General features: G+C 34.2%; 2 protein-coding genes across 2 annotated transcripts; one reads left to right on the forward strand and one right to left on the reverse strand.

Moving 5' to 3' along the window:
* Positions 1–413: 413 nt before the first annotated feature.
* On the forward strand, positions 414–3,318 carry LOC116174378 (protein-cysteine N-palmitoyltransferase Rasp). The gene is made up of 7 exons (XM_031492292.1): positions 414–548; positions 606–745; positions 801–979; positions 1,779–2,321; positions 2,366–2,583; positions 2,666–2,988; positions 3,050–3,318. Exons 2-7 carry the CDS (start codon positions 652–654, stop codon positions 3,160–3,162), a joined length of 1,470 nt encoding a protein of 489 aa, XP_031348152.1. The 5' UTR covers positions 414–548; positions 606–651; the 3' UTR covers positions 3,163–3,318.
* A 1,002-nt stretch (positions 3,319–4,320) lies between these two features.
* On the reverse strand, positions 4,321–6,492 carry LOC116174693 (XK-related protein 6-like). Its single transcript, XM_031492651.1, has 2 exons — positions 6,249–6,492; positions 4,321–6,196 (listed from the first exon to the last, which is right to left on the reverse strand). The coding sequence occupies exon 2, from the start codon at positions 6,156–6,158 to the stop codon at positions 4,425–4,427; it is 1,734 nt and encodes a 577-aa protein (XP_031348511.1). The 5' UTR covers positions 6,159–6,196; positions 6,249–6,492; the 3' UTR covers positions 4,321–4,424.
* Positions 6,493–13,216: the final 6,724 nt, after the last annotated feature.

A 13,216-nucleotide genomic window follows, 5' to 3' on the forward strand; every position in this document is an offset into this window, starting at 1 on the left:
CTACATATTTGTTTCATTCTTTTCTAGAATTTTTAGTGCGTTTGTTGATTATGTAAATTTATACTCTCTAAAGATGTTAAGCAATGAATGAATGAGATTCTATATACTGCACTGTTTCTAATTATGCCACTTGCGGATGTTCCAACAGATTTTATCAGTTATGAAAAAAATAAAGAAAGAAATGTAAATGTCGTGACTTGCGTAAAAGCATTTCTATGTTTGTATCGTAAAAATCAATTTTTCATATTTAATTTCTTATGATTGCATATTCCGCACTTGAAATAAGAATGAAATTTCAGTAGTAGCAATTTAAGTCGAAAGTGATTATTGATATTATATTACTAGTAATTGGACTCGTTAGTACGCGCTACTCTATACATTCTAAGACTACTGGGTTCCTTGATAAAAATTCACCCTGTATATGACTGTTTTTAAAAGATATAGGTTATGTAACTTTTGATTTTTGGTTTTGTTTATGAAAATTCGAAGTACCTACGCTTTGGGGGTCTTCTACCGTGTGATTTGTCACCAGTGACCACAAAGAATAGGTAATTAATTGTTAATGTATTAATTATCTAAATTTCTTTACAATATTTTATTTGCAGATATGATCCAAATCGAACTTGCATACCTTCAATTATTCCTTATCCCATGACACTTAGTAATTGTGAACGTGTGGTGTGCTGTCTGATTTGGATCGGAGGTGTCCTCTATTCCATTTACAATGTCTTTCTTATTAGGAAAGGTTGACACTAACCATCATACAGAAATAGGAAGTTACTACCTATCGTACTTTTTAGAATTTACCTATTTGGAAGATACATATAACGATTTTGCAGAGGGATGGCTTCCACAAATGCCAAAAAAAGATGTGGCAGATTTTGAATGGGAGACCGTCATGAAAGTTTTTAGAACAACGGCTCACTATTTCATCATTCATGTAGTGGTTTCAGAGTATTTACGTTCTTATTATATACAGGTGCGTAAATTGTATTGAAGGGTGTCTTGCTATAGCGCCTTCAACTCTCCAAATGCACTACAGTGCTTATGATAAAACCACACATGCACATGCAGAACCCAAATTTAATAATGAATCCTATGATTTAATTGTTTTCACTTCGGGTTAGGCAGGAAATAATCCCAAATTTAAAAAAATATGTTATTAAATAAATAATTAAAAATAAAGACATTGTTAAATTGTTTAGAACAGTGGTTCACAAAGTTGACTGGGCTCCAACTCATAAAAAAAATTTCCAATATGCCTTTTTTCCGTAACTTAAGTATTTAATTTTTTGGGAATTATAAATAGCCGAATGAAATATCAAATTTATCACTTTCTATTTTTTTATTTGTCTTATATAGTGGCGAATTGCATATTAGGGCCCATTCAATATTCACGACCGATAGTTTGGGAAGTACTGCACGTTTAGAACATGGTAGATACATTGTAGTAATCATTAATAAACGCATCTTAGTAAAGGGGGTGTAAGTACCTACATTATAACAACTTTAAAACTAAAAAAATTCAAAGTTTAAATGAACAGTGTTATAGGTACCTACAATGACCTGAGGATTCTATTGTATTTTTTTTAGTTATTGGTTATTAATTCTTTGTTATTGTCATCTCAGGTTCTAATGGTGTACACTATTGCTTAGGTAATTGTCATTGTACTTTTGTTGTTAAAAATTAAAAAAAGAGCATTCTAAATATTACTTTATGTAGGATTACAAAATATCATTTAGTAACGCTTTATTAAATCTGATTGATCAATTTTCAGCTTGTGCCTTACTGGCAGTCTTTAATTTCCATAATCTTCCTACTGCAGACAGTCGGATTGTTTGGGTTGCTATCTATTCTACTGCAATCAGTTACATTTAACTACATATCACTAGGAAAACGCAAATTGGTGCCTTGGATGACAACGGGACTATGGATGACAGTTGTAATATATTTAAAGTCTGCCCATTGTGCAGAATACCTCGCTAAGTATTTCCATTTCACAGAAGTGCAGGGTTACATTGTAATGCTCTCATTGTGTTGGAGTAATTTACGTTGCTTAAGTTATTGCCTCGATGACGTTCAGGAAAAGTACAAATTTGTGCACTTCTTGTCGTATTGTTTGTATTTACCTACATTATTTATTGGGCCGTTTATACAGTTCAAAGATTTCAATGAGAATTTTTTCGGTCACCAATCGACCTGCTTAAGAGAACGATTTTGGCAACTAGTCGTGGACCTTTCGAGATGTATATTTTGGATATTTATCACTGAGATGTCTTTGCATTACTTTTATATTAACGCTCTGGCATATCAACCTGAGGTATAGCCTTACCAAATGTGTATGTTGTGATTGTGGATTTTTAGATATTGCAACGCATGAGCAATTGGGCTTTGTATGGATACGGGTATTGTATGGGACAATTTTTTCATTTGAAGTATGTTGTTTTTTATGGACTAAGCACTTCCATCGCTAAATTTGATCACATGAAAACGCCACCACTTCCTAAATGTATTGGCAGAATACATTTATACTCGGACATGTGGAAGTATTTCGATGCTGGACTGTATAAATTTTTAGTTACGTAGGTGCTTTGAAAAATTAGTAAAAATCTGCAAGGTTAGCAGACAGTATCAATCTAATATTTAACCGTAATGTTTTTTTAGTTATATTTACTTACCAACACTTCGTACATCACAACTTTACAATAAAATATTCTCCAGCTTATTAAGCTTTGGTTTTGTGTATATTTGGCATGGAATTGAATATAATATTTTAATTTGGACGGTTATTAATTATATCGGCATTTGTCTAGAAAATATATGTAATGAATTGGTGAAATTAGCACCCGAGGTACTAAATAGTAGCTGGAGGCGTCGTGGATTGTGCATACTCTGCAGTCCACTGTTGGCAGCATCGGCAGTTTCAAATTTCTACTTCTTTGCTGGGAGTGATGTGGGAAACATCTTCACACATAGAATATTTCAAAGTAAGTAAATTTTATGTTTCAAAAAATAGATAAGACAATATCTTTAACTCCTATATTTTAGGTTCCTTGATGGGCAATGCTGCACTAATTTTTTTCTTGTATGGGTGCTGTCAATTGTCACTAGAAGTTAAACATTGTGAACAAAATGTGTACGCAAAAAAGAAAATTAGTTAAATAATGCGAATATTTTAAAATTAATTAATTTATTTAATTTATTCATATACTCATTTTTGTGTGTAGGTGCATTTAGAAATGTTAGACAAGTTGTTAATTTCAAAATATATTTTTTTATAGATTAATACACCCCACTAATATATGACCAATCAGCTTGGTGATTGTTTCAAATTCTAACAAATCAGATGATTTTTTTAAGTGATTAAAAGCTACGTAGCTTTTTATCAGCGATAAAAATGCGTGGAGGAATGCGTAAAATATGTAGTGGATGGGGAATGTACTGTATTTTATTAATCTCTCTAAAATACACTCGATCTTGCTTTTAAATTAGGATAATTTTATTATTATATATATTATTATATTCACTCAAATTTTATTGCCTCCTGGAAAAAACTCTCGATCAAAAGCATAAGATAAAATCGCTCCTGTCGCAATTTTATCACACTTTTTATATCTAGTGTTTTCAGTTACAACAAACAAAACTTTCCCGTTTAAAAATCAAGCTCTTTTATAGTTACTCAAATGTGATTTATGGTTAACCCCTTTGCTACGGAGATTTGAAAATTGTGCGGAAGTCAGTTCGTCACGTGACTGCTCGTTATTTGCGTGTTGCCAACTGTAAGTATAGGGTAAGTCAAAATGAGAGTGCCGGATCTGAGGCCCTAGATCATTACCATTGTATATTTATGTCATTACGTTTTTCATGGTTTTTAAAAATAGGAATATGATAAATGACCTTGATTAATTTTGCTTAAGACGCATATTACTTAAGATAGGGGTTGAATGGTGTAAAAAAAATAGATGCAGTTATTAGAAGTTGACGTTTTCATTTGGAAATTGGGATCGCGCACGCTTGTACTTATTATAGTTATAAATTCAACAGGGGTTATTTATTCTGAGGTCAGGCCTGCCTAGTTTTTACACCAACAGTAGTAAGAATGTTGACTGAAAGACTCCTTTTAATAGTTTAATTGTGTAGATTATGTACCTATTTGTAAGTGAATGAAGAATAGTCTTTTAATAATTTTCTATGAGTAAGCAATTTTGTGCTGAAATCAATTGTCTTTAGTACACTTACAAACACACATTCTATAAGAAACCAATTTATCTTCAAATAAAGAATTAATTTTGTTCATTAATTAAAATAAATAGGCAAGATAAAGTATGTTACTTTTTAATAACATATGCATCAATCAATATAAAAATATAAAAATAAATACATTAAAAATATGTAAAAATTACAAAAATATAATACACTTTAATTATAACTTAGTTTCATGTCTAAAATGGCAATGTATTTGTCTTAAAGGTAATGGTGGAGCGTTATAGTCAGATTCTTCATCAGCGGAATCCACATCACCATCACTGCTATTAGTTGAGGCAACAGTTCGTAATGGTTTTCTCGATCTACTACGACGATAGTACTTAAACTCTCTTGGCAGTGTGTACGAACGAGGTAACGATAATTGACTTTCAAGATCAGACTGCGCATGAGATCCAGGTATCTCGGTAGGTTCCGGTTCAGGTATTGTACAATCACAATATAAATAACGTGGTGTTAAAAGTAATTCGGGGGTATGGCTGCGAGGGGCACGTGGTGGGGGACGGCGGTTTAAATTGACTCCATAACTCGCTAAATTGTTGAGCGACGCTAAACTTAACAGTTGTGGTTCGATGTGACGTTTGGTTCGTGGTATCGGTTGCCTGTCATCTGGGTTGGCATTTACAGGTCCAACCAGTTTACCTTGTTTTATTTCTTCCTCTATTATTTTCAATTCTGCCAACTGCTTTTGCTTCTTTTCTTGTAGTTTTTGGTGAATATTTACTCTTGAACCAACACTGCTGCCTTCATTTTCACTTGACGAAGGCAATGGCCTTCTCCAAAATGGTACGGATACCGAACCGATGGCTGGTGGAGGTACAAATGTTGTAGGTTTCTTTTTCTTTCGGTATAAGTCGGCAGATGGGTTGCTAAATCGACAATTAAAGACTCCAGGTGGAGCAGCAGGTTTGTCTAGCAATCGATGAATGTGAAAGTATCGATAATAGAGCAACATAAAGAGAATTCCTAATCCAAAAAGAACAATAGTTAAAATTGGTACTAACTGCCAGTAGGTGGGTCGCACTTGCCAAACTGCTGCAAGCCAGGCTCCGACAAGTAGACAATTTTCTAGTAGCATCACAATGTAAAATATTGACATGGTACGGCGATGCGGTTGGTCTTGCAAGTTGATATAAGCGAGGATATACATGGCCGCAATTATTACATAGATTCCCATTCGGTTTCTTTGCTGACCTTGCAGTCCACTCCGAGGTGACAAGAGCCATAGGAACATACACATCCAATGTAAGGCAAATACTAAGATTATCCACGAATGATAACAGGCAGCATATGCAGATAAAGCCAAAGCACGTGAAGTGACCGTTCCGGCACGCCAAAGCAATTGTGATACCACTCCCAACCAAGTTAATACCAGTTTGTCCACATCCTGAATATGCTTACTGAAGGATGCCAATGCCCAACAAATGGAAAATAGCGATAGTGCTGCTGAAACTGTCACTAAATCCGAGGGAGGTCCCTCACTGGTGGCAGGTAATAGGCTCAGTTGAAACAATAGCATTGGGGCTGCTTGTAAAAACCCATGTATAAGACGCAACACACACAAATCTCGAACTTCATGTTTAACACTGCATAATTGAACAGGTAGCAGCAACCGTGCATACCTCCACAGTACACCAAGCTGCCCAATATGTAACATCGTAACTAAAATACTTGTTTGAAGTGAGGGTTTCGTTTTCAAATACCAATGAAGAGAGAAAATTTGCATCACTACAGTTGTGAGCAACACAGCGGTTAAACATTGGGCAAATAATAGCTGCATTCCTCTTTCATATAAAGCGTATATCGTCAATAGGTCAAATACTATATCACAGAAATAAGCCGCCAGAGATACAACATTAAAAAGAAGATCGCATAGCGGCAAAAACTCTGCCATTGCTCTTCATAAACCATTACATGATGAAGTGTTCCGCACTGAAATGAAACTACAATTAACATCCTTTCAAAAAGATTATTTAAAACATACCATAACAAAAGTCTACATTCCTAACCTGCAATCTTCAAAGTAAATTACATTCCCACGTATTCAAGTTAAACATTCTACTTTATGCAAATTTTCAGTATTAGCTGCTAAATTGCAATTAAACATTTGCATAATTTTAAAGAAATGTATACAATTCCATTTATGAAGAATATGAAGATATTTTAACTGTTAAATCTTAAATTACAATGTTGCCAGATATGGTCTTCTTGGTCAATTCAATATTAATAAGTTCATCTCTCTCTCAAATTCCATTCCGATTTGTAGTAAAACGATTTAAATGAAGCTAACATTCCATAAATACCTTAAATTTTTGTAATAAAAGCCTTATTATAGCTAAAATGTGTTCTTTTTTATTTAATTCAGAATAAAAATGACAATCATTGCAAAAATTAGAATAGACAAATTAAGTGAGGTGAGATTTACTTTGCATTATTCTTATATTATTATACGTAAATATAAATGCATTAACAAAGGGGTGTGGTACATCCCACAATCATTTTAATTATTGAAATTAAACCATATATAGAAAATTGGAATGTTGGCGGCAACAGGTGGTTCATGATGATGTACCTAGTACTTACCTACAGGGTGTCTGCGAAATGAGAATTGGGAACGAAAAATAAAAAGTAGGTATATGTGTACACTATGTGATCTTATTTCTATGATAGTGAGAAGACGTTTTTTACATTTAACTGTTCTTTGATTTAATTTGCCAATTTAACGGAAAAGAAGAATTACGTCGAAAAGCTAAATTCGCATTTTTAAATTATTCAAGTTCCAGAAGCTTAATTTTTTAGTTTTTCCCCTCATCGCCTTTACGCGCCCTTTATGCTGATTTCTTCTCTTTGCTGTACCTTCAGACATCTTGATAAAGACCTTCTACCTACTACCTACCCTTCAGTTTTCATAACTTTCAGTTCCTCATTATGCTCCTTTTTCCTTCACATTTATATGATAATTGAAAATTTACTCATACGTCTATATGTTCTCTTACCGCCTTCACGTCTGCTTGATCATTGTTCCTTCTTTCCTTATTGTATTGTACTGTAAACTTGTATTTAATTAAACATCTGCAGGTAGAATTATCTGTATTTTTAATAAGTTTATTCAGGGCGCCAACTTGATTTTGTAGAGTTGCTTCTCTTGTGGCTTTACGTTTACAGTCTTTAGCTTCAGATAATTTTGTCTTTGATGTCATTGAGTCTTTTAAACATTCTTTATTGTTAATTATTTATATGTGTAAAATGTATCTTATGATCTGCAGACGCCTCTTTTAAAACGACGGGAAGGTCCGCCTCCGCCGGCCCTGACAGCGGCAAAAGTTACCTACAGCTTTTACAGCGAGAAACGTACTATAGTAGCGCTATAGTGCAGCAAAAATATGGCAAAAATCAATTATGACCTGTTCAAAATTGCAACACATAAGATTCTTTTTGCATTACCTATTCTCTGAGAAGTGTCTATTTTAACATATTAAAAATCCCCATTAATCCCGGCCTAGGGTCAAAAATTTTGTATTTTTCATTTTAAAATTTATAACTTTGTTATTTCAATGAAATTGGGCAAATATTTAAAATATAAAATAAAAGATAAAAACAGAAAAAAACTGACTACATCATTTTTTCAAACTGGCGGTCGATTAAATATACAGACTGATTCAAACTTGAGGGCCACCATGGGGATTGTTGGTTAAAGGATTCGATTGGCTAATATTTCACAAGTTGACCAATCGTGTTTTTGAAATTTGTCAGTTAAACTAATCTGAAGTTTAAACTGACATTGTACAACCGGGCCTAAGAGATAGGTAGGTAGTTTAAATTTGGCAAAGTTGCGTATTTTTATGCTTAACAAAATGCAGTTTTGAAACTGAACATATTCCGACTACTTACGGAGATATCGGGAAAAAAACGAAATTTTGCAAAATCGTTTTAATTTTTTACTGCAGTTATTAAAAAAGATATTTTGAAATAAATGACACATTAGTATGGCCACTTTTTTCCCTCTACAAAATGCTACTTTTAAATACCTACATATGTTTCTTTCCCGAGCGCAGAGACTTGCTATAACTAGACTGCGCTTAACGTATCTAAGGTGTTGTCGACACAGTATGCAACACACAATGCACCGCGGGGCAAAAATCGCAGAGATGATGTGCAATATAATGAAATAAGCTGTTATTTTAGATGTTCCGTTCATTAATCATTCTCGTGATTAGCTCGAGTTAGTGAACAGATAAATTTCCGTTGAGAATAAACCAATAAACTTAGGTTAACTCGTTCCTATCAACATGTACTCTGCCGATAAATTTTTAAATAATATGCTGATTTTCAACGGATAAAAGTTTAAAGGGCCAATGGATCAGAGCCATTCGAAGAGAAAAATTTACTCCTACCATAGTGCATGAATGGATGAATGAAGCCGATTTTAGAAAGGTACCGACGAAGGTGTTAAACAATAATGCAATACCGAGCGTTTTCGACTTTCCCATTCACTTAAAATAACGTAGAACTATTATTCGACATCCTTTACCAGCAAGACAACGGCAATACCTATTTGCCTATTAGGTATAGACGTAACTAAGTACTTACTGGTACTAAGTATATTTCAGGTTTTGTTACAAGAAACATAGCTAAGTCTGTTAAATGTTCCATATGTGCAGATGCGATATTCGCATCAGAGAGTCATTCAAAGCTTTTAACTAGAAAAAATCGTGGAGGATTGTTGCACGTATCAAGCGATGCATTAAGGTTTGGATTTAGAGAATATAGGCAACGGGTGATGCACATGTAATTCAATGGGGCGTGCATTGCCTCAGAACTTCATTCACCATTCCATAAGCAAGGGGTGTATATGATCGGAAAAATATGCATTAGGTAGATAGATGTACAGAGCATAGTTTCTATACAATATAAACTGATATTTTGTCCATTAATATATGTTTAAAAAATCTAGAAAACATGCGTCAAAAGAGTTCATAGTTTAGGAATTAATTGCAAAAATTAGGGAGCATTTTAAGCAATACGAATGTATGGGATCGGTATCGTGAATACTTATCTATATTTTGGCAATTCATGTGAAGCTCAAAAGTTTTCATAAAAAAAGTGGTGAATGAAGTTCTGAAAAATGGGCATGTAAACTGGAGATATGGAAATAAACTACGCAGCTGTGACTAATATCGCGGTCAACAGTGTAGCTTCTTTCTCACAGAGGGTGCCACCAAGAGTTTCATGAAGTCGGTAAAAAATACGATAAAGATATTAAATAGGTACCTAAGCGCTTTTATCTTGCGATGGAGTTGTTCTTACTTTTTAACTAGGCTAGTACCGTTGAGCTAGTACTGTGTAATGGGGATAACAAAAGACAAAAATTTACGAGCAAAAAAAAACTAGCAGGCTATGTAAGTTGCCTATGTTAAATCATTTAGCGATTCTCTTTCAAGGTTAAACAGAGCCTGCTTGTAAAAGAATTTGCTGACAGCAAGAAAAAGATCGTTCACTGGTATATTTTTATTTTGTCAACTACTTGCTTCGAAATTTATTTGGTTTCTCTTTCCTATTCATTGCAAAAGGTAACCTCCTCTACCTATCGTTTTATGAAATAAATAATAGAAATGGGGATAGGTAACATTCCTTTATAACAAATATCAAAATTTTACGTTATTTTTAGAACAAAGGGCTGTTGTATATTGTTGTTGATGTCTGGCAAGTTACGACCTTGTGTGGGTGTTTATTTGTAATGCGATTTGTTTGACCGTCTTCCTTATTCTTTATCTTTGCTTATTGCACTTTGCAGATTAAAATACCGTAATTTATAATCCATACCTTGTTGCAAATTAAATTTTTTGAACTTCAATAGTACCATTGAATAAAGCTCTTTATTCAATGATAGTACCTATTACATATTATTAGTATTAGTTTAGTCAGTTTAGTGTAATGTGTAATAATTGACCTATACAGGGTGATTCAAATTCAAAGGCCACCATGGGGATCTCGGGAACTGTAAGAGATAGGTAGTTTACATTTGACAAAGTTACCCTTGATGGTAACATCATCTAGTTTTAATAAGAAATAACGTTAATTCGTAAAAACGCAAGAAACTACTTACGTACGTTACTTAAGACAAAGGCAAAAAAGATGTTTTACAAGCATTAAAAACATTGATGTGTACATTTTTGAAATCAGAAAAAAATTCTCTATCAAATCACACAAAAAGTAAAAATTACTTCCATAAGAAACAAAGTTGATGATAGTTAACCGGAGACGAAACGTCAAACTTCAAATTTAAAAGTAGCATCTTGTAGAGGGAAAAAAGTGGCCATAATAATGTGTGTTTTATTATTAAATATCTTTGTAAATAACTATTAACTTCAGTAAAAAACAAAAACGATTTTCAAAATCTCGTTTTTTCCGGATATCTCCGAAAGTAGTCAGAATTTCAGTTTCAAAACTGTTTTTGTTAAGCATCAAAATACACAACTTTGCCAAATTTACCACCTACCTATCTCTTACATTTCCCGAGATTCCCATGGTGGCCCTCGAATTCGAATCAGCCTGTCAATTACTAATTTACAAAAGACCATCCCTCGAATGTAAGACATTGGGTACAAATGTATATGTATTTAGGTATAAACGGCTAAAAAATTTTAAAAAAATCGGTATACCGTATGTCCCCGGATTGACTTTACGAGAAGAAAAACTTTTACTATACTTTTTGACAAAAATCCATTCTCATAAAAGCTTTTGCTTGTTCTAATTCGAAATGTCCCTACCGTTTCAGAGAAAAATATAAAAAAAACGAAAATATGCGGTTGAACTTTTCCAAGTCCTAAAAGTCAAAACGCGTCTTTACTGTAATAACATTTCGTTAGTTACAAAGTCTTCGTTACCTGTTATTTGAATAGGCACTAGGATCGTTATAACTTATAAGTATAACAAACACACTTCGTAATGACATTGAATTTCATTAAGTGAAGGAATCAAGAGTTTTACTGAGGGTCCTCCCAAACAAAAAGCCCCTGTCGCCACTTGTGAACCAATTTTACGACCTTAATTTTGAAAGTCCCCCATGCCAATAATTACGCGATTTTTACTTCATAAGTTACGTTACAAGCGGTTCATTATTCTCCTCAAGTTATGTGCGGTAGAGAGCTAATTATAATTTTGTTAACCTAGCAGTCTGTAAGGAGCCGTGAACGACCTTGCGTTTGTGTTTTGTATCTTCTTGTCGTGTGGTTATGCAAATCAAATTGCATTTTTTTAAAGCACCCTCTGTGTTGTTTGGGGCCCACTTAAAGAGAGTGTAATGATTTAAATATTTGTATAGAAAACTGCTGTAGTTACGCTATTCATTATTAGGTACCAGCACATTCTAACGAAAAAAACTTTGTCCTTTACTATGGGTACTTCTCTTTTCAGGCAATCCCAGCCTTAAAAATTTGTCAAATTGCTGAAAATGTGTTCAGGTTTTACATTCAATCCACACCACACCGCGTTGTAAACAAAATGGTTATCAGCAGTCTAAGAAAAATAAATAACAGTTACCAATAAATTCGATTAAAACAGTTAACAGCTACATATATGTTATCTTTTTTGCTACTAAAATTTATAATAAACATGGCTAAAGCAAGTTGCAGAACGTACGTCTGCCCCGCGATGAACAGTTGGTTGCCTATCCTATCTTGACAACAGGCGTTTATAGTAAAATCTACGTTACGCGCGGTCTAGTTATAACAAGTCTCTGCCCGAGCGCTACTTAAAATTGCGAGAACCGTACTGTTCCGTTCCGTGTGAAAGAGATGGGAGAGTGCGCATGCACGCTGTCTCCATGTGATAGAAGCAGACAGAAATATTAGTTATATTAATTTTACTTAAGAGCACTCTTGACTCTTAACAGCGTACGAGTTCATTAGTGCCATCCACGGGCCAGGTTCGTCTGTATTATAAGCTTGCTCTGGAAATAAGTCTATTTGTTCAACCTTGTTTTGAAAATTAGCGCTTATACAGCGAGTAACTGCTTCCACGTTGGACATACGTCTTCTAGATGCCCCTTCCCCTCCAAATGATTAAGTGTGTTAAAAGTTCAGTTACATTTTAACATGTGGCACAATGGTCTGGCGGCTAAAACACCCGGCTGGCATCCGAGTGGCTCATCAATACGCGTACCCAATTCAGCGGGAGTTGGACATTTAATTATTTACAGGTGTAAGATTGTTTTCTCAAATTTTTTCAAAGAAATCGTACACAAAACAACAAAATCTTACACAAAGTTCGCATGTTTATGAGGAAGCAGTTACAGTGCCACCATGCTCAGAAAAGCCCCGGAAAATATGCGAACTAATTTTGAAATAATTCAAGCTGGCCAATAGAAAGTCTGCAAAACCACGCGATACATTCCGCGGCATAATTATTAATTATTCCGTTTTGACAGTTGACGCTTCACGTTATTTTAGTTTACACTTTTCCTGTTGTATTTGCTTTATTTTACGTTTTCCGTCTCCAGTTTTATACAAACTCGTCTTTTTTCAAGACGCATATAGCTTGGATCTACGATCTGATAAGGTATGTAATTCCCTTAAAGTGTTTTTAAATTTTGTATCAGAATGTACGGTCTAAATTTCTAGCGCCCTCGGACACGCCCTGTCAGGGACTTTCTGAGCGTGGTGCCACTTGTACTTACTGTAAGGGCTCATGTTTTAAACTAGGTCCTGAAAAGAAGGATATTTTCCCACAATTTTTAAAATGCCACATCTTTTTTAAAACGCGTTAATCAACTTTCACTTGTGTCGTAACGGATCCGTTGTTACCAAAAACTAAGTTTATCTTAATTTTAAATGAGGATTTCATTAATGTCTATTGATTTTTGACAAATATACGTACGGCTAGCTCAATCGGAAGTTGAAACCTAAAAGAAGACCCTGTATCTATTAAATCCAATTCACCGTAAGCCGAGAC

The sequence above is a fragment of the Photinus pyralis genome, unplaced genomic scaffold, assembly GCF_008802855.1.
Source record: "Photinus pyralis isolate 1611_PpyrPB1 unplaced genomic scaffold, Ppyr1.3 Ppyr1.4_LG6, whole genome shotgun sequence".
Classification (NCBI taxonomy): domain Eukaryota; kingdom Metazoa; phylum Arthropoda; class Insecta; order Coleoptera; family Lampyridae; genus Photinus; species Photinus pyralis.